At 45.2% G+C, this 19,474-nt stretch overlaps 1 protein-coding gene across 1 annotated transcript in view; it reads left to right on the top strand.

Moving 5' to 3' along the window:
- The window catches only part of NCOR1 (nuclear receptor corepressor 1), a 4,682,182-nt gene that overhangs the window by 2,836,365 nt on the left and 1,826,343 nt on the right, over positions 1-19,474 (top strand). The window contains exon 20 of the mRNA XM_044054890.1: positions 1,160-1,286. Coding sequence (XP_043910825.1) covers positions 1,160-1,286 — 127 coding nt within the window. The remainder of the gene's footprint in view (positions 1-1,159; positions 1,287-19,474) is intronic.

Here is a 19,474-nt window from a genome sequence, read left to right as displayed (position 1 = left end):
AGGTTGAGCTGGGGACTCTATGCTGCTGATGAAGAATGAATGTGGATGGCATTGCCAATTTCAAAACTTAAGCTTTAAGTGTAACAGTAGAACTGCATGGTCCACATCCATATTTTTCAGCACTTCTGCCCCCACTTCTCCTCGCCTTTGGTCTATGAAGTGTGGAGTTTCCCTTCAAAGGTGGTTCAGTTTTTCTTTTTTTTTCTTTTTGTCGTTCATAGTGCTGTGGTTTCAAGCAGCACTGGAGATGTGGAGTAACCGGAAGCTGCACTGAGCATTATAGGCAAGTCCAGTGGACTGTGTCCTGTTGGTTGAAGAATATTGAAATGGGTCATGCTAATTATAGTTAGTGCAGAACTTTAAATTTATCAAACTGAATGGCTTTCTCATTCCTTTATCCTATTAAAACAAAAGAAGAAACATATTTCTAGCCTTTCTTGTCTCAGTTTTAATCTGTGTGAGAAAGCAGATTCTGCTCATTTCAAGTGGATATTCAGTCCAGGGAATCTGTATCTAGCTGCCTTTTCTGAGCCTTATAATTTTCGAAACATTACGTGTGGATATTTTCCAGAATCAGAGTTAGCTTTGGTAGTGTTTGTTGCTTGACTTGCAGGCATAAATCCACAACCCTTTTTTTTACAGCTGTTAGGGAACCATTGTAAGGGAATATTAGGAAAAAAGTGGGGTGCTCATCTAGCTGAGGTTGATTCAGCTAAGATGGATTGTTGTATAGAAGCTTGCAGAAATTCCTTCTCTTCAGTGGCATGTCCGCCAGCAGGTTCAGCTTTCCAGTCTCTGCTTCCCTGAAGCACTGTAGTGTTAATGCTTTTTTTTTTCATTTCTTTGCACATTTTCTTGTTAAAATTCTTTTATTCTGAGAAGAAACTGGCAATCTTCCAATGTATGTTTTTTATTATGGAGCAGGATTGTCTGGTAAGGTTGCTAGGTTGAACTGCTAGCAAATTTTGACAGCACTACTCCTGCTTTCTTCCTTGTGTCCGTCTGTGTGTGTTCTGATTTTTGAGATGCTGTTAAAGATCTAGATTAATGGTAGATTTGTGTGCAGCAGTCTGTCTTCATTTAGCATGCTACTTATTTGTTAATTGAGAAAACATTGATTGTATTTTCCCCTGCTAATTTATTATTTGTGCTATTTCAGATTGTTTTCACCTGATTCCAAAACTTCAGTGTTACATCCTCAAGGTTCATTGCTTGCAGCATCTATTAAAGTAGCTCAGATGGATCTCCAGCAGCTCCATGAACGAGCAGCAGTGATACCTCCGATGGTGAGTGTTTCCTTATTGTTAGAGGAGAAAATTGTGTGGGATAGTGGCTTCTTTGAGTGAAGGATGTACTCAGTGGTATTCAGATACCACCATATTTTTGAGGACTGGATGGAATGTAATCTCATTTAAAGGTAATTACACGTCATTGTTAGATATTTGCAGCATCGGTAGGAAATGTCTTCATATTGTTAGTAGCCATCCTTCTGCTGTAGTATTCTCTACTTGAAGTTGTTCAGTAGAACATGGTATTGCCATTGTAGTTGACGTAGTTAATTTTTCTTTAGGATGGTGTAATTTATATGAGACAGTAAGCAACTTTACATTGAGGATATTCCTTCATGGGGTTACGAGCTTGGTTCATCCTTTACCACTTATTCAGACTTTGTCTGTTTTGGAAGTTTCTCTGCTTGGGGATGGACTTGCATCCATAATGTAGTTCATCAGCTTCACACATACATTAATTCTTTGCCCTCATGATCTTTTTTGCTGCTCACACTGTTCAGAGGGCTGTCCCTGACATTGTTAGTAAAAGTCCCTGCATTTGTATGATCTATCCTACTGACTTTATAATATTTGACTTCTTGTCTAAATCCTGCAGTGTAGGGTAGAAGGAGCCTTCTTATGGCACATCGTGTGTGGCTTTCTTGTCTTCACTGGGATAGAAAATCATCCCTTGTCTTAGGGGATTTGAGCTTTTGCAGTCTGTTGCAGCAGTAAGTCTGAAAGTCTGAGGAGCATGCTCCTACTGTGAGTAATACATCGAAGTGTGTTTGTCTTGCCCATCTTTCAGTTAATTATCAGGCCTTTATCTATGCAGCCTAATCTCAGGAAGACACCACCCAGTTATTGATTGGGCAGTCTAGGATGAGGTGATTTTTCTGTAGTTTCTCTCCTGACTTAGCATGTTTAGTAGTTCCTGCTGAGGAGTCGTCTGGAGAGCTCACACAGATATCAGATATTTGTTTATTTTGTAGTGGGAGTTTGACACAGATGCATGACCCCATCCTTAGGATCATTGGTAGGATGCTATTGCTAGGTCCATTGCAAGCCTGTACTTCTAATGGAGTGTCTGCATTGCTTGCAGAGATCATCCACAGGATGCCTGTAGTAAGCTTATTTCTTGCTCACTCAAACCTTTGTAAAATCCCTTTTTACGGTTGTTGAATGACTTGCAGCTTCTTCCCTGTTGGGTTGCCTTTGGGATCATGGTTTTGAGGTGGTTTGATATTGAGACAGACAATGATAGTAAGCTGTGCAGATTCAGGAGTGGTTAGTTCCTTGAATGACTTCACATTTGGGGATTCTTCATAGTTCATGAGGTCTAGCATTTTTTTTGTTTCCATCCCTCCCGTTTCACTGGGTATCATCCCCTCAAGGTAAGGAGCCTTTGGATCCGCAAATTACCCCCTTAGAACAAGACAATAAGGATGTTATTTTAAAAACCTAGGAGCACACACTCCCATTGCTGCAGCCCACAGGAATAGGGTTACCATAATTGTATGTAAAAGAGGACGAAAAAATATGTGCTGCTACCAGCATATATTATTTCATCCTCTTAGGTTGAAGAGCAAAAATACAAAAGGTCCGTGTTTGGGGATTTTTATTTGGCCCGTATACTGGTATACGAGCCAATCAAAACCTCTGTTTTCTGCATTGAACAGAGCTCCGTTTTTTGGTTGGCTTGTATACCGGTATATGAGCCAATAAAAAAAAAAACAAAAAACAAAGCGGATTAAAGACTCCAAAATAGGGATGTCTTTTTTTTGAAAATTCGTTGATTTGTTCGGGTTTTAAAACCCGGACAAATCGCAGAATTTTCAAAAACCACCCAGACAGGAGCCCAAAAAAGATGACGTGTCCGGGGACACCCGGATGTATGGTAACCTTACACAGGAAGGCTGTTGCTCAAGTATAGACCCTCCTCAGCTAATTGTTATAAATTATTGTTTAGACATAACACAACTGACAACGCACTGTTCTCTGCAAGAAGCTGATGGTCTCTAGGACTGTAGCCTGTTTCTTCATAGTGCTTGATAAGGAGTCTTCAGCATGGCACAGGTGTGACAAACACCTGTCACACTGAGGCTTAGGACCCTCAGCTGCATGTGTCACTTGGGTAACTGAATGTGTGAAATTCACACTTGCATATGTTAAGTCCTTGATTGTTGTGTTGAAGTATTCCATTTTCTTCTAGGTATGACAATATGGAGTCTGCATCCCCTGCAAAAATCAACTTTAAAGAAGAAAAAGGTTTTCAGTGTTCACTGTTCCCTACTAGTTTTGCTGATATAATTTTTCTGGGGGTTTGCACTTGAGGTACTCAGGGATACAGTATAAAGCTATCACTTGTCAATATTCTAGTCCTTCCTTGTGCAGTTGGAACAGGGCAAGGCTTGGGGATCTCCCAGAGTCAGGGCTTCAGCATGATCAGTAATAGATTGTGCTCACAGCTGCCCAGACAGGCTGCTAGGTAGCCCTCTTTAATATCTATTGTGTTGGTGCTAGTGCTGTGGTTTTAGCATAGGTATGTATGTGCCTTTGTCTTAAGTTCATCTTCCCTCAAATATTGACTCAGGTGCTGTAATCTGGACAGTCCCTTCAAGAAATGAATACTACTTAGCTGGTCATCTCAGGATTTATTTGATGGCCTTAAGAGAAAGTATAAACTGTTTCATGTCTTTAACTCTCTTTAAATAAGAGAGGCATTGTAATCACCCTGAAAGCAAAACAAATTATCTGAAGTAGGTAATTCATTTGTCAGCAACCTTTGGGTATCGGATCCGATCTCTGATCCGAGCCAACAACTTGTTTCACAGCTATCAGATTCGAACTCCTAGCTTCTCCCTTTACCCATAATCCCCTGCCAACCCTGACTGACCTCAGGTCTAGTTTGCCGTGCTTAGTGAAAGCAGCTAGATTCAGAGCTCCTAGTATTTGCAGATAAGTTTTCAACTTATTGTACTTATTGTTGTAATTTTTTAGTGAAAGGTTGAGTGTGTTAGGTTCCCTTTTATTTTAGCCTTAGAATCTTGTATTTTGTGTTAGTGTAAATTCCTCCCCTCCTTCGCTGGTGCGTAGTGTTTGTGTGGGTCGGTGTGTGTTTGGGGCCTTGTGTGAGTGAGTTTGCTTTTTTTTTGTAGTATAATGTCAGAGGCTCCAAAACCGATCTTCTCTAAATGCACCGAGTGTGGCCATAAGCTTTCACCGGCAGATGGCCACACTCGGTGTGTTCGGTGCCTTGGGGTTGAACACCTGTCCTCAGGGTGTGCTATCTGCGCCGGGTTCAACCCCAGGGCACTGAAAGAGCGGAGGTCGAAGCTGATTCTGGCGGGACTTTTGCCCCCGGATTCGGCTTCAGCCTCCGGTGCTCCCGTAGCCTCACCCCAGTCTTCTGTGGTGGCCACTCCTGCCTCTCTCTCCCCCCGGCCAGGACTCAAACTCCCACTATGTCGCCAAAGGAGAGGGAGGCCAGGAGGGAGAAAAAGAGGGAGAAGCACCACAAGCGGCGGGCCGAGGCCTCCGCTTAGGCTCCCCCGGCTAAGCAGGCTTCTCCCTCCATGGCTTCCAAGTCTCCTCCTCCTCGGCTCCGGTCCCCATGCTTCTCACCGGGACCCGAAGATGAGAAGACCCGATCTCCGTCGAGGTCATTGAGGCGGCACTCCCAGCCCGCCTCGGTGGCCTCGTCAAGATCCACTTATAGCCTGTCAGATGCAGACTCGGACCGGATGATGCGAAGGTTCATCCAGGCCCAGCTGCAGATGGGAGTGCTCCTACCTCCCCCCTTCAGGTGGGAGCTCAACGCCTTTTTTTGTCCCGATAGCTCCTTCTCCGACCCGCTTCCCGGGTTCGGAGCGCCCGGAGCCAAGCAGCGTTGGAGCCGGGGGTGGATCGGTGCCGACAGTGCTTGGTACTTCGGCTCAGACCTTTCCCTCGAGTTTGTCGGGTCCGTCCTTGTCTGATACGAGCTCTAGGAGTCGTGGGCTGAGCTTCGGATCCGAGGGATTCAGTGTGCCTTCGGCTCCGTCCAGGTCGGAGTACAGGTCAGAGCACACGGGTCCTTCGGATCCGATAGTCTCTGCTCTGGTTCCGATCCCCCCATCTGATCGGAGTGGGAGTCGGCTGTCGGATCCAAGAGAGAGCGACTCTCCCTCGGCCTTCGATGCGGTGGAGAGTGCTCTGTTGAGTGCATCCGGATCCCCCGGCCCTTGCCTCAGCCCCATCCTGCACTCCCTCTCACATGGGTCTGGCTTCCATCGCCCGGCCACAGGGACAGCCTGCTTTGATGTCTCAGGTCATTCCTTTGGGACAAGATGTTGCTGGTGACACTTCCTCGGACAGCCCCCCCCCCAAGGATGTTCCTCATAAGCGGAAGTGTAAGAGGAGGCACATGGACTCCCCTGAGTCCTTAACAGAAGACACGGACTTGGATGAAGGGGAAGGCTCCCCAAGGTCACTCCCCGAGGATGTCTCCTTTGGAGACATCATGGAAATGCTCAGGATTAGGGTGGGGTGGTCTGCCCCCAAGGCTTCCTCCGACGAGTCCGTGTTCCTGGAGGCGTTCGAAGCAGGCCCATCTACCTCTTGGCTGTCCCCTCCACCCGACCCCCTGGTGGACCTTATTACCACCAGGGCGTGGAAAGAGCCGGACACTGTGGAGCCAGTTCCCAAACGCCCTGATAGGATCTGAGCCCCCCTTCAGAGAGGTCCCACTGGAGCAAGGGTCCCCCCCGTAAATGCCATGTTGGTGGCAGCAGCCACGAAGAGGGAGTTAGCTCAGGAGAGCCCCTCGGTCCATCCACCGAGCAGAGAGTCCCACTCGATGGATCACCTAGGGAAGCGGGTCTTTAGTTCAGCGACCTTCTCAGTAAGGTCCCTGAACTACATGGCACACATTATTAGGATGCAGCGAGACCTTATCAAAGAGTACACTGCTTCCCCCCCGGAGTCCATGTCGGCGGAGGACAAACAGTTGTACTCCACTCACATGGCCACTCTAAGATCTATATCGAATACCTCTATGCGGCTTTTGTCCCATGCCACAGAGGGAGCCACTAGAGCCAGCGGAGCAGGCCTAGTCATGAGACGCTAGGCCTGGCTCCGACATTGTGACTTCGTGGAACCCTTCAAGGCGTCATTTGCGAATGCCCCTTTTGATGGTTCTGCCTTACTTGGCAAGACAGTTCGCGAGACTTTAGTCCGGAGCGAAAAGGACAGGAAGACGTTGTCTACCGTCTGAGTCCGCTTCTCTGCTCCCTAGAGGTCCTTCTCTAAGAACCAAAAGGGACAGAAGAAGATGTGGTTCCGGAAATCGCAACATTCCCAGCCTGCTCCGGACAACCAGTCCTTCCGTGGCAGAGGAGGACAGGGAGCACGCTGCCCTAGAGGCAGAGGGGGCCCGAAGAATTTTGGGTCCAGAGAAGCCTTCTCTGATTGGCCCACGCAGCAACCCTGAGGGGTTGCCTGACTGCTCCACTCTGGAGGCAGTCGGGGGGGCATTTCTCGAGGCACCTGGCAGCTTGGGAGTCCATCACATCAGATCGCTGGGTGCTTCATATCATATCCAGAGGTTATCAAATTCCCCCTGTATCATGTCCCCAAACTCAGAAACCTCCCCAATGTACCACCCGATCAGAGGGAGGTAGCAGCTGCAGAAATTCAGCAGCTCCTAGAAAAAAGAGCCATCCAACCCGTCCTCCCAGACCAGCGCGGATTAGGTTTTTACTCCATGGTCTTTCTGGTGCCAAAAAAGATGGGGGACTTAAGGCCAGTTCTCGACCTCTCCCTTTTGGAACCTGTCCGTAACCAAACAAAAATTCTGGATGGTCACTCTTCAATCCATCCTCCCTCTATTGCGGGAGAACGACTGGATGTGCTCAATAGACCTCAAGGATGCGTACTACCACATTCTGATGGACAGACAATCCAGGAGGTTCCTCCACTTCCGGCTAGGAGCCAGTCACTACCAGTTCAGGGACAATCCAGGAGGTTCCTCCACTTCCGGCTGGGAGCCAGTCACTACCAGTTCAGGGTCCTTCCCTTTGGCCTCACCACAGCCCCCAGGGTGTTTACCAAAGTATTAACAGTGATAGGGGCCCACCTGAGACTCCAGGGAATGCAGGTTTTTCCATACCTGGACGACTGGCTCCTGACCGCCCCGACAAGGCATCTACTTTGCTCAGCCAGGGACTACTTCCTCTGGCTTGCTCCCCAGCTGGGCATCACCATCAACAGGGACAAATCTTCTCTTCTTCCAACTCAGGTGATTATAGGGGCCAAGTTGGATACAAGAAACCTTCTAGCATTCTTGACTGCGGAACGAATACAAAACCTGAGGCTTCATGTGCGGGCCATCCTCCAATTAGAAGCCCCATCGGCGGAGTTGGTCCTGAGGGCTCTAGGCTCCATGGCGACAGCAATCACTATTTTGCCATTGGCTCGTCTAAATATGAGGGTCCTACAATGGACCCATCAAGTACAGTGGTCCTTTCTACATTACCCCCTAAGCCATCCTATTCCCCTCAGCAGGGCTCTCTTATGGTGGCTCCAATCTCCGGACCTCCATACGGGATGTCCCTTCTCCACGCCCCCTTCCCTTGCCACGGTGACCACGGATGCCTCTCACCTCGGGTGGCGGGGGGCATTGCTCAGGCAGGACGGTCCAAGGCACGTGGAATGACAAGAGACCTTTCTGCATATCAATGTCCTGGAGATGAGGGCGGTGCTATTAGCGTTGCAAGCACTTCAGAACCTTCTTCCTGTAGGAACTATTGCGATCCAGACAGACAACTTGTCAGTTGTCTGGTACATCAACAAACAGGGGGGGACCAGGTCCTATCCTCTATGTCGAGAGGCCATGAGAGTGTGGGAATGGGCGACCTCCACCAACCACTTTCTTATTGCGACGCACATTCCAGACGGACCAACATTCTGGCGGACAGGCTCAGCTGCACCATCCTTTCCCCTTACGAGTGGTCTCTCAATCCCCAGGTAGCGAAGCGGATTTTTGCTGAATGGGGGCAACCCTGTTGCAATCTCTTTGCTTCTCCCTCAAATACGAAATGCAACAGTTACTTCGCTCTAATTCCCCCCTTCGGGGAATCCCCGAGAGACGTTCTGGTGCATGCTTGGTCTCCCAGTCTACTTTATGCTTACCCACCTCTACCTCTGATGCTGAAACTCATACAGAAAGCCAGTCGGTTGGGGAGCAGAATGATCCTCATTGCCCCATTCTGGCCTCGTCAAACGTGGTTCCCTTACCTGTGGTCTCACCTGGTAAATCCTCCTTGGATTCTGGATCCCCTACCGGATCTAATATCTCATCCCCTGAATCTCCCGATCCCGAATCTGGACAACCTCAAGTTGACAGCTTGGCTGCTGCAGTTCCACTCCTTATCAGGACTCCCGGAATCTCTTCCTCAGTTAAAGCCATCCTTGTAGCAGCACATAAACCTTCCACTAGGAAGGTCTATCGCAGTAAGTGGAAGCGTTTCTCCATCTGGGCGGAGAATCATAACTTAGATCCCTTCACAGCGCCGTTACCGACTGTGTTGGATTTCCTTACAGGTCTGTTTCATCAGGGGGCTAGCTGCTCTATGGTAAAGGTTCAACTGGCAGCTATCATTACCATGTGGGACATGAGTCAGGTCTCTTGATTACGGCTAAATTGTGTTAAACCTTTCTAAAGGGTACCTTCCTACTCAGACCTCCTGTCAAGGAAGTTATACCCCCTTGGGATTTATCACTAGTCCTACAGGCATTGACAGCTCCCCCTTTTGAACCTGCTGCTTCGGTTGATCTTAAGTCCCTATCTTGGAAAACAGCATTCCTTGTCGCTATTACTTCAGCAAAAAGAGTTTCTGAGCTTCAGGCCCTTTGTGTAAAACCCCCGTACTTGGCTTTTCACCAGGATAGAGTGTACCTCAGGACCAACCCCTCGTTTCTTCCCAAGGTGGCTTCAGAGGCCAATATCAATCAATCCATTAACCTGCCAGTCTTCTTTCCTAAGTATTAGGACAAAGGAGAATACAAACTGCATTCGTTAGATGTGCATAGACAACTGCGCTTTTACATTCACAAGACTGCTGGTCATAGACAATCCGACCAGTTGTTCATCTCCTTTGCCAAATTTAACTTAGGTAAACCTGTCTCTAAGGTCACTTTATCACGCTGGATCTCACAGTGTATTCTATCGGCTTATGAAAGTTTTGGGAGGCCCGCACCTCAGGGAGTTTGTGCACATTCTACTCGCTTTATATCTACCTCCGCTGCCTTTAGGTCTAGAGTGTCTTTAGATGATATTTGCTCAGCAGCCACTTGGGCCTCATCTCATACCTTTATCAACCATTATAAGCTGGACGTTATCTCCAGAGGGAGAGCATCTTTTGGCTCCGCAGTGCTCCGGAATATCCTTCCATGATGGCCACCCAAGATCCAGGTAGCTGGGGACTCTGTCCCAAAGGTTGCTGACAAATGAAGTACCTACTTCAGATTAAGAAGTTATGTACTCACCATAACGTTCCATCTGAGTAGGAAACTTCATTTGTCTGCAACCATCCCCCCCCTCCTTCCCCCTGACCTTCAGAAGTTTTTGTCCGTGGATGTCCTTCTTCTAGTCTCCTACGGGATGTATTTAACCTTTTTAGCTGCTTGTATGAGGGCAAACTTGATCTGAGGTCAGTCAGGATTGGCAGGGGATTATGGGTAAGGGGAGGAGCTAGGAGCTCAGATCTGATAGCTATGAAACAAGTTGCCGCCTCGGATCCGAGATCAGATCCGATACCCAAAGGTTGCAGACAAATGAAGTTTCCTACTCAAATGGAACGTTATGGTGAGTACATAACTTCTTATTTTCCCTTTTCATGCAGTGTTCTCTTTTGCACAGTTTGGAAACATCTGTATTTTTAGTTTTTCCTGGCCTTTAGGAATGGCCTTATTTCCTTGTTTACCCTGACCAAGAAGGCTCATCCTTTTGTGGTCAGCAGGGCTTTTATGACTGCTGTCCCCATTGTCTTCTAGTCTTATTCATGGCTTATTCAACGAATGCACTTTTGTAGCAACAGTTTTTATGATGACTCTACTGTTCTAGGAGCAATAGAGGATGGCCTATTTTTAGATGCACAAGGGACAGCTTTCTCCCCCTTTTCACCAGAATGACACAGGCTTTTCAGCTTTTTAATGGCTTTCATATCCCTCCTTTTTTGAGAGTTGTTTTGAAGTCCCATTACTTCTTACTCCCACTACGGGATCCTTGATTATAATTACTCCTAAAGATGATGTTGCAGCTTTATTTCAGGAGCCTCCACCATGGTCCTTTCAAATTTGTTGTGGTTGGCTGTCACTGTTGGCAGGGGATTCTCTTTGATGTCTCTAGAGTCCTGAACCTTAACAAGTATTGCACATTTCAGATGAAGTGTGGTGGGAATGAAAACCTTTGTGGCCCTTTAGAAAATGATTAGAGGATGGCTGTCTTGCGTTGAGATTACCAAGGGGTAGAAGTCCTCCTTGGGGGACATTTTCTCATCTCCCATTTTGTAATCCCTTAGGGTTGGTGCATTTTCAGTGATGCCTTTTATGGCTTGTTACTGTATTTTGAATTTTTTTAGTCATCAGGCAGTATGCTGTTCTTCCTTTTGCCCCCTCACTGGTGTTAAATTTCCATTTTCCAATTTTTCAGTCCCAGTTTGAGTATTCTCCAGTCTGTAACAAACCCTTTTTCAAACTAGCACGTTTCTGACGGGTAATTTCTTATCTTTTGTAACAGTCTGAATTCTCGTCTTTTCTCTGGAGAGACCTTTTTTTCCCATTTTGTAAAGTAAGTTGGCTTTTGTTTTCTGGTACTGTTAAATGCTAGGGTCAGATTGCCTTTTTATGTACCTTTAGTGGTCCTAGTCATCCTTTATATTTTAGGGTTGTTTTGCATTGTTTTTCAGATCACTAGGTGCTTCAGAAGTTTCCAGGAGTTATGATTATTTCACCAGCGAAATCTCTTAATTGTGATACATTTTCTTGCTAAAGGTTTCTTTATGCTTTCCTTGATTTGTTTAGATGTTGAAAGTACACTTCTAGAATGTGAACTTTCTGAGAAGCTTAAGGCCACAGTGGGAAAGACAAATTTATGAAAACTTTAAGATGGTCATTTGGTGTTAAATTGATGATAAGTAGGCAACCTGAAGTGGGGAAGGAAGAACATGAAGCATCTCAAAAATTATAATTGTGTTCCCAGTCTAAGAAAGCTCTGAAGGAAAGAAAGAAAAGTCATCAGAGGTGCAGGAACTAAAATGGTGGGAAAAAAATTCAATGCCGTCCATTTCAGTTAAGAATGTAATCCAACCAGGCTGATTACAGCTGGCCACTGAGAAGGTGTAATATTTTTGTTGTCTCTGGGAGCAAATAATGACTTCCTGATAGAACAGTAGGAACTGACAAAGGTTTATCCAGCAGATGTCACTGCTGAGCCAGCAGCGCATGCATCTTGGCTTGATTTTTTTTAAGTAATATTGTAAGGGGAATAGCTGTTAGTAAAACACAAACTTGTTAACTTCAGGCTTTTCTCAAGCCACAGATCCCTGGGTTTTCTTCCTTTTAAAAAATGTCATGAAGATTATGAGTATTTATAATGCTGTTGTAATTTCCCTTTCTTAGATGATGAAGCAGTATCAGCCTCACAGCAAGAGGTTCTCCGGTTCGATCCTTGGCTGGGGTGCCTTCTGTGCGGAGTCTGCATGTCCTCCCTGTGGTCGCGTGGGTTTCCTCCGGGTGCTCCGGTTTCCTCCCACATCCCAAAGACATGCTGCAGGTGGATTGGACACTCTAAATTGGCCCTAGGTGTGTGTGTGAGTGTGCCTTCTGTGGAAGGTTGGGCGCCGGGCTGGCAACTCGACACCGTAAAACTCCACTGCCATTCAATGTGCGGACAAGGTGATCCGCTGTGGCGACCCCTAACCGGGAAAAAGCCGAAAGAAGAAGAAGAAGATGATGAAGCAGTATCACCTGGTACTACAAGGATGGTTTCTTGTAGAATGAAATCTAACACTTGAGTTCACTCACCATTGAAACTGTGGTAATCTAGACATTAATTTAATATGTATCTCTATTCCCTTTAAATGCAACTGCTGTTATTGTGCCAGTGTTGGTACTGTCAAGAGATGGCCTGCAAGGATCTTGTGTATAGAGCAGTGGCTTGCGACTTCCGCAGTTGTTTTTTCCGTTGAGAAACCATTTATTTTGCTCAGTTGTGTTTCTTCACAAGTTTTGTTTGTTTTACCTTCAAATAATTGCAACAATGCATCTTCATCAGTAGACGGATTGACTGGCTTGTGGGTGTATCTTCTTCCAAAAAAGTAATTGTGGTAGACAAATTGTCCCTTAAGGACTTCTGAACATTCTCTGTATAAAGTTTATGTATGCTTGTGCCATTTTAGATCGTTCTTGCCACACTTTCACAGTCTCTTTCTCTAGCCTGGCACTCTTCGGTATGCTCCAGAGCTCAGTCATATATCAGTACTTGACTGGGCAAAATGTTTTTCTTTGAATAGTAATTTTTTTTAGTGGTGGTGAATATTGTCATGAATTGGTTTACACACCTAGTTAGAGTACAATGTGTGTCCCTAAAGGGGAGGGGGGGTAAAGTACAAGCAAACAGGTACCCAACAGTAGATAAAGCCAGCACAAAGCCTACCATAGTATTGCATTTTTATTTATTTAGGCCTGGAACACACCCAATGTTGCTAGATGTCCCTGTTTGAGCAATACTGTCCTGAGATCAGCCCAATCCTGAGTCCCACACTGCCTGTTGAAAATCCCGTTGAAACGGGCTCCGTTGTGCGATTTTTGATTGGCTCATATACCAGCATACAGGCCAATTGTAAATTGCAAAGCAGAGCCACTTCTGTTCAATGCGGAACAACGAACAGTTCCTCATTAAAAGAAGAGACTCCGCTGTGAGATTTTTGATTGGCTGGGATACTGGCATATGAGCCAATCAGACATCACAAAGTGGAGCTACTTCTGCTTAATGCGGAACTGCCTGCTGTTACGCACGAAATACTTTTTTTTTTTTTTTTTTAATGGTCTTGGCGTGGAGGACTTTTGGACCTTTTTTGTCTCTACCTGTCCTTTCAGAAATGTGGCAACCCTGAATGCACCATTGAGAATGGAATCTTCCCTGCAGCGCTATTTAGAAATGGAAGAGGGTCAAGGTTTTGCCTTTAACCATCATGGTACCTTCTATTTTGTCCTTGACCTTAGATGTCCCATCTGCCCCCAAAGAAATGATTAGATAAGTGATCAGACAGTCCGGAACTTGTGTGTGATGCAACAGCAGCATCCCCTGCTTTACTTGATTATGCCATTCCTGGTAAAGTTCTTTTTGGCTCTTAACCGTGTTGTATCTGGGGTTTGAGGCCTTAATTGAAACCCTTTTGGAGGCTGTCATACCCGTGGATCAAGGCACATCTTAATGAGCCAAGAGTCCTCGTGTGGAACTTGGACCAGACGGCCTGCCCTGGGTACCTATAGCTAAAGTACATTTTGTTGCCCTAGGAAGGGACAGATGTGTATCCTCTGCACTAGTTAAGAGAGTACTTTGAGGATCAACACTTAAAGTTGGGGAAGTCTGTCCAGGTCCCTAGCCTCCAAAGAGAACCTCCACTTAAGAGGCTTCAAAAACTCAAGTGTAGTCTACCCGCCTCCAGGTCCCTGCTAGTGCCTGAAACTTAAGCAATGGATCGGTTCCTACGTAGTCAGCCTTAGACTGCTCCCCAGCAATAGATCTGTTTTTCTCAACAGTTCCTTCAGAACTCCACAGCCTGCAGCCAAGGTCAGATTAACCCTCATATCTAGATTCTTCTGCCAAGCGAAAGAGGGAACCTTTTAAGAGAGAGGTTTAATGACTCCCAGGGGAGTGGGGAGGGAGTCTTAAGTTGCCCTTAAAAAAATGCAATTCCCAGTCAGGTATAACACAGACACTGATGACCATGTCTTGTGCTTCACTCACAGGGAAATCTTATTTGGTGTTGCACTTTGTTGTAGGATGAAATAACACTTCATATGGGAGGCCAGAGGGATAAGAAATGCCCAGTAACACTGTTATAATTTTTACGTGGTCTGGAGCCCCTAAGTCTTTTGCAATTCCTCCTGTCTTAGGAGCACAACAGAATGTATTCTTTGCAGTCTTCAAAGAGCTGGATGACTGGGACCTTGCCTGTCAAAATTCTGATTGGCTGTGCATGGTTCAGGAGTCCAAAATGTTTTTCTTATAGTGGATCCAGCTCGGTCAGTCCAGGGAAAGGGTCAGAACTCATGCCTGATCACAATATTCAGTCCTGTTGTATAGAAAACCGAATGCTGACCGATTTAGAATGAAAGTGTTCACTGCTTCAGTGCCTGCCTTCAGAACCATTAATTGTCAGTCGTGTATGATTAGGATTCAAATAACTCTCATGTACAAGATGAAGGTGGTGATTTGGGAGTTGTTTGCAGACTTGAGGGCAAAATTACGGGTCCTTTCTCAGTCATTTGGGCAGCTAAACACTGCATCATGTGCAGAAGTTAGATGCTGAGGTTGCAGCATCCGTGGCAGCAACTATGGTACAAGTGATCAACAAGTATGTCCAGCTGAGGCTACAACCCCTGCCAGAGGATGCCAAAGTTCTGCACCTATAAAGGATCTGCTTTCAAAACCCTGCTTGTGAAGCATTCAGAAAATAGAGGAAAGTGGGAAGCCTGTGCATTCAGAGAAACAATTGATCTGACATTTTTCATATTTGGTCTTCAACCTATGGGATTCTGATCCGGCATGGATCTGACTCAGCCATATACTCCAGCATCGGAGCCGAAGTCTAAGCTCCTCACCTACCCATAATGCCCCAGTTTCCCTCCTCCCCATATCTCGTTTTCTGCTTGTTTTGAGTAGCACGGATCGCCATTTGTTTAAGCTCCTCCAGGATTTTATAGCCGCTGAGTTAGTTTTTCTTTCTCTCTGTCTTCCTATCTTCCTACCCTTCTTATCCCCACAATGATCCATTTTCTGTTAAAAAAAAATTCTTGCTATACTTTCTGTCCTTTCTCTATATCTACTACTGTTCTCTTGTGTGGAGTGTGTGTGTGTGTGTGTGTGTGTGTGTGTGTGTGTGTGTGTGTGTGTGTGTGTGTGTGTGTGTGTGTGTGTGTGCGCGCGCTTGTCCCCATGGCCGATATTCCTAAGCCAGGGTTCAATAAGTGTACGGAGTGTGGGCACAAGATTCCTCCATCTGATGCAAACATTCTTTGCGTGGTGTGTTTGGGGGTTTCCCACCTTAATTCCTCCTGCTCAGTTTGCATGGGTTTCATCTCCTGCTTGCTTATCGACAGGAGGAATAAGCTTATCTTAAAGGGCCTGTTAGCTCCCTCCTCTAAGGCCTATACTTCTATTCCCCCTGCTTCTGGGACTCAACCTCCTGTCAAGAAGCCTGGGGAAGGAGAGTGGGTCAGACATAAGGAGCAGGATTGGCTCAGGAAAAAGTCTCCTGACCAGTCTTACTCTGCTGAGCCTCCTGCTAAGTCTAGACCCAAATTGGCCCAGGGTTCTCCTCTGTTTCAATTGTCCTATTTCTCTCCGGGGCTGGAGAGTTCCTGAGCTAGGTCTTCTGTCTCTGCCTCCCCTCGGCGCCATTCCAGGCTGGGGTTGGTAGCTGCTTCTGTCCAGTCCACTCTGGGTAGCGGAGAGAAGATTATATGTGTTTAGATGTTTCATTACTTGAAAATGAATAAATTTTTCGAGGAGCTTAGATACTGGTGGAAGTATGGCTATTGGGCGGTAGTTGTGGCCACCTTTATGTAGGGGTGTGATGTAAGATATTTTTCATATTCGAGGGACGTAGGCTTCCTGAATGGACCGGTTAATAAGAATTGAAACTGGATAAGCCAGAGAGTTAGCTGCCATTTTTAGAAAGATAGCAGGTAAACAATATGCAGCTAAAGTAGTAGGTTTCAGATTTAACAGGATTTTTTTGATTTTAGTTGTTGGTATAGGTGAGAGATTAAAGGGGGGTATGTTATTTGGTATAATGGTACTGGTAGTTGGAGAGTCCACATTTGTAGTTGTAGGTGTGAGGTTATTTTTGGAAAATTGGGTGGACAAAGTCCGGATTGAGTTTATGAAATGATGGTTAAATTGGGAAGCAATGTCATTCATATCATTAAATGGGGATGTGGGGGCAGGGGTAGTTGTTTTGCCGGGTTTTAAGAGGGAGTTGATAGAGTGCCAGAATTTTTTTGGGGGGTCAGGGTTTGTGTATTTGTTTTGGAGATTTAAGAAGTAGTTTAGTTTATCTAGTTTGATCTGTTTTTTGGCTAGGTTCCGAAGTTGTTTATAGTTTTGTCTGGCTTGGTTAGAGCTGTCTTTTTTCCATATTTTCCAGGCCTTATCTCTAGATTTAAGTAGAGTTCTAGTATCCCTGTGACGCCATGGTGCATAATTGGATTTGGCTTTTGTTTTCCTGATAGGATCTACAGAGTTGAGAATGTTGTTAAATATGTTATTGAAATAGTCAACTGCATTGTCTAGAGCTAAGGTTTATGACCATTTCCCAATTACATTGTGTTAGGATGTCATTTAAGTCCTTTTGGTTTACCTTATGGATGTCCTTGACCTGTTTGTAGCTGATGAAGTTCACGTTAATGGTACATTTCCTCAGAAGGAAGGTGGGGTGATGGTCACTTAGACCATCTAGAAGGCATCTTGTTAGGTAGTTATGTCTAGGGTTGTTTACTAGTGTCCAATCAAGTATAGATTGTTTATGGGATTTATTGTCTTTTCTGGTGGGTTCCTGAATAAGTTGAGAGAAGCCATAAAGGTTGACCTGAGTAGAGGAGGTAGTGGAGTTACAGGGTAAACAAGTCTGTGTTTAGATCCCCTAATAGGATAGTTTCTTGTGGTAGGTTATAATTGAGCCATTGTAGCATTTATTCTATAGTGGAGGAGTTATTACCTGGAGGGATGTAGCTGCAAAGAAAGTTGATTTTTTTTTAGAGCCAGGACAGAACCTAATGTTTCAGCATTTTGAAATATGGGTATAGGATTAAGAAGGGGGGTTGAGATTCAGTGTAATGTTAAAAAGAATGGCAACACCACCTCCCTTCCTGCCTAATCTGTCTAGCCTTAAAATGTTGTAACCTGGTGGGAGGATGTCATCATTAAGGGTGGTGGGTTTTAACCAAGTTTCAGTTATGTTAAGTGTTTCAGGGGAGTATTGACCAATGAAGGCATGCAGGTCGGTGAGTTTGTTATAGATGCTTTTGGTGTTAGTTTATGATGAGTAAATCAGATTTTGATTTATTAGCAAATATGTTTTGAAATGGGCCTAGATTAAGATGTAGTGGCAATGTGTAAATTATATTTAATTATGTGAAAAAGATTTATTAGAGATATGTATGATGCCGAACGGGTGTGAGAGTGAGGTATATAGGTCCTATCGGAGTGTGGGATAATGCTTTCCTTAAGTAGTGTGGAACAAATGGTGTAGTTTGCATGAGTTTCCTTATGTGATGAAGTATGTGTGGGTTGATAAGTTGTAGTATGTAGGTCTATGGTGGTGTTAATTGATGTGTTGCAGTTTAAGGCTGTGATGGTTAGATAGAGCAGTGGGAGGAAGACTAGCATTTTGAGTGGTGGTTAAAGCCAATATGTGTAATGTTTGAATGCAGATTTGAATGGGGTGTGGTTGCCAAGTTGTATTGGGTACTGGTTAGGTTTTTAAATTAGAGGTAGGTAGGTAATTGGTTGGGACTGAGGTCAGATGATAGTGTGGCTGAAAAAATGTAGATGTACTGGGGTAGGTGGGAATTTGGGGTAGGGGAGCTGAGTGAGCGGAGCATTGTGGGTTCAACCCGACCACAGGTTACAGCAAAGCCAATCTGTTTGGTTGGTCAGGGGAGAACGGTTATACAGAATGATCTGGGTAAGTGAGACACAGTATAAAACTACAAAAAAAGCACTGCAACACACTTAACCAGCATCCAATTGCTGCCACTTAAAGTACAAAGGGAGGTTGGAGTTTATTTGGTGGCTCGTGCTACGGTTCCCATGTAGGCTGTAACAATAACAAAAGTTTTATCTGGCTAATATATTACTAGTTAAAAAGTATTAACCTTATTCATTTTTTGTAGTGACACTTGCTTAACTAAAACTGTTACTGCTGCTTGTAGCAGCCTTCTCGCGTTGCAAGCCTTTCTCTGGGTGGGTTGAGAAGGAAGTAAGGAGGATCGGCATATTAGTCCTAGGGAGGGAGACGTTTGAGGAATGTATCAGTTAAGGATACCTAGTAAACTCTTCACCAAAAGCAACAAGTCAACATTGGGCCAAATCTTATTGATATCAGCTCAGCTGCTACTCATTCTTTGCATACTTTTATCTCTCATCACAAAAGTGGATATTCTTTCCAGGAGCAGGACTTCTTCTGGCTCAGCTGTACTTCGGAACTTCCTTCTGTGAGGGCCTCCCAAGATTGTTGTAGCTAGGGGCTCTGTCCCATAGGTTGAAGGCCAAATGAAAAACAACTTCATGTAAATATGTTATGTACTTACTGTAACGTTCCATCTGAGTTATTGCTTTTCATTTGTCTTCAGTCGTCCCTCCATCCCCCCACCTTCACTTTTGGCTGTGTAATGGACTGGACAGGTGCAAGCGTAGGCTTCTTGGCTTGAACTGAGTCTGTGTGCACCAGTTCCTTTTTTGGTCAGGGATTAATTTTTTGTTTCTGTTGTGAGGGGTTATTGCTGTTCTGCAGCAGTCTTGATCTTAGGGGAGGAGGGAGAGTGGGGCATTATGGGTAAGGGAGGAGCTTGGATTTTGGCTTCTGTACTGGAGTATATGGCCAAGTCGCATCAGTGCCATGTTTAAGTCCCATAGGCTGAAGACAAATGAAAAGCAACAACTCAGATGGAGCGTTATGGTAAGTACACAACTTTTTTTCACTCCCTCCTGCCTGGATATGGTAGGAATTATTCATCTAAATATGGAACCTTATGTCAAAGGCAATGTAAAAAGGTATGCAGGTCAAGGGCAAGAAGAGCCGGTTTAAGAACTTAAAAGAAAAAAAAAAGTGGAAGTAAGTCCTGAATGGTGAAGCTTGGGAACTCCTAGTGGCCTTTACCTGTTAAGGAACAGCCATGACTACATGAAATTTTTTTCTCCCTCATCCTTTCCCCAA

This window comes from Protopterus annectens, chromosome 13.part0 (genome assembly GCF_019279795.1).
Source record: "Protopterus annectens isolate FY-2018-M chromosome 13.part0, PAN1.0, whole genome shotgun sequence".
NCBI lineage: Eukaryota > Metazoa > Chordata > Ceratodontiformes > Protopteridae > Protopterus > Protopterus annectens.
Note: the sequence above shows the minus strand (reverse complement) of the source record. Positions and strands in the feature narration are given on the sequence as shown.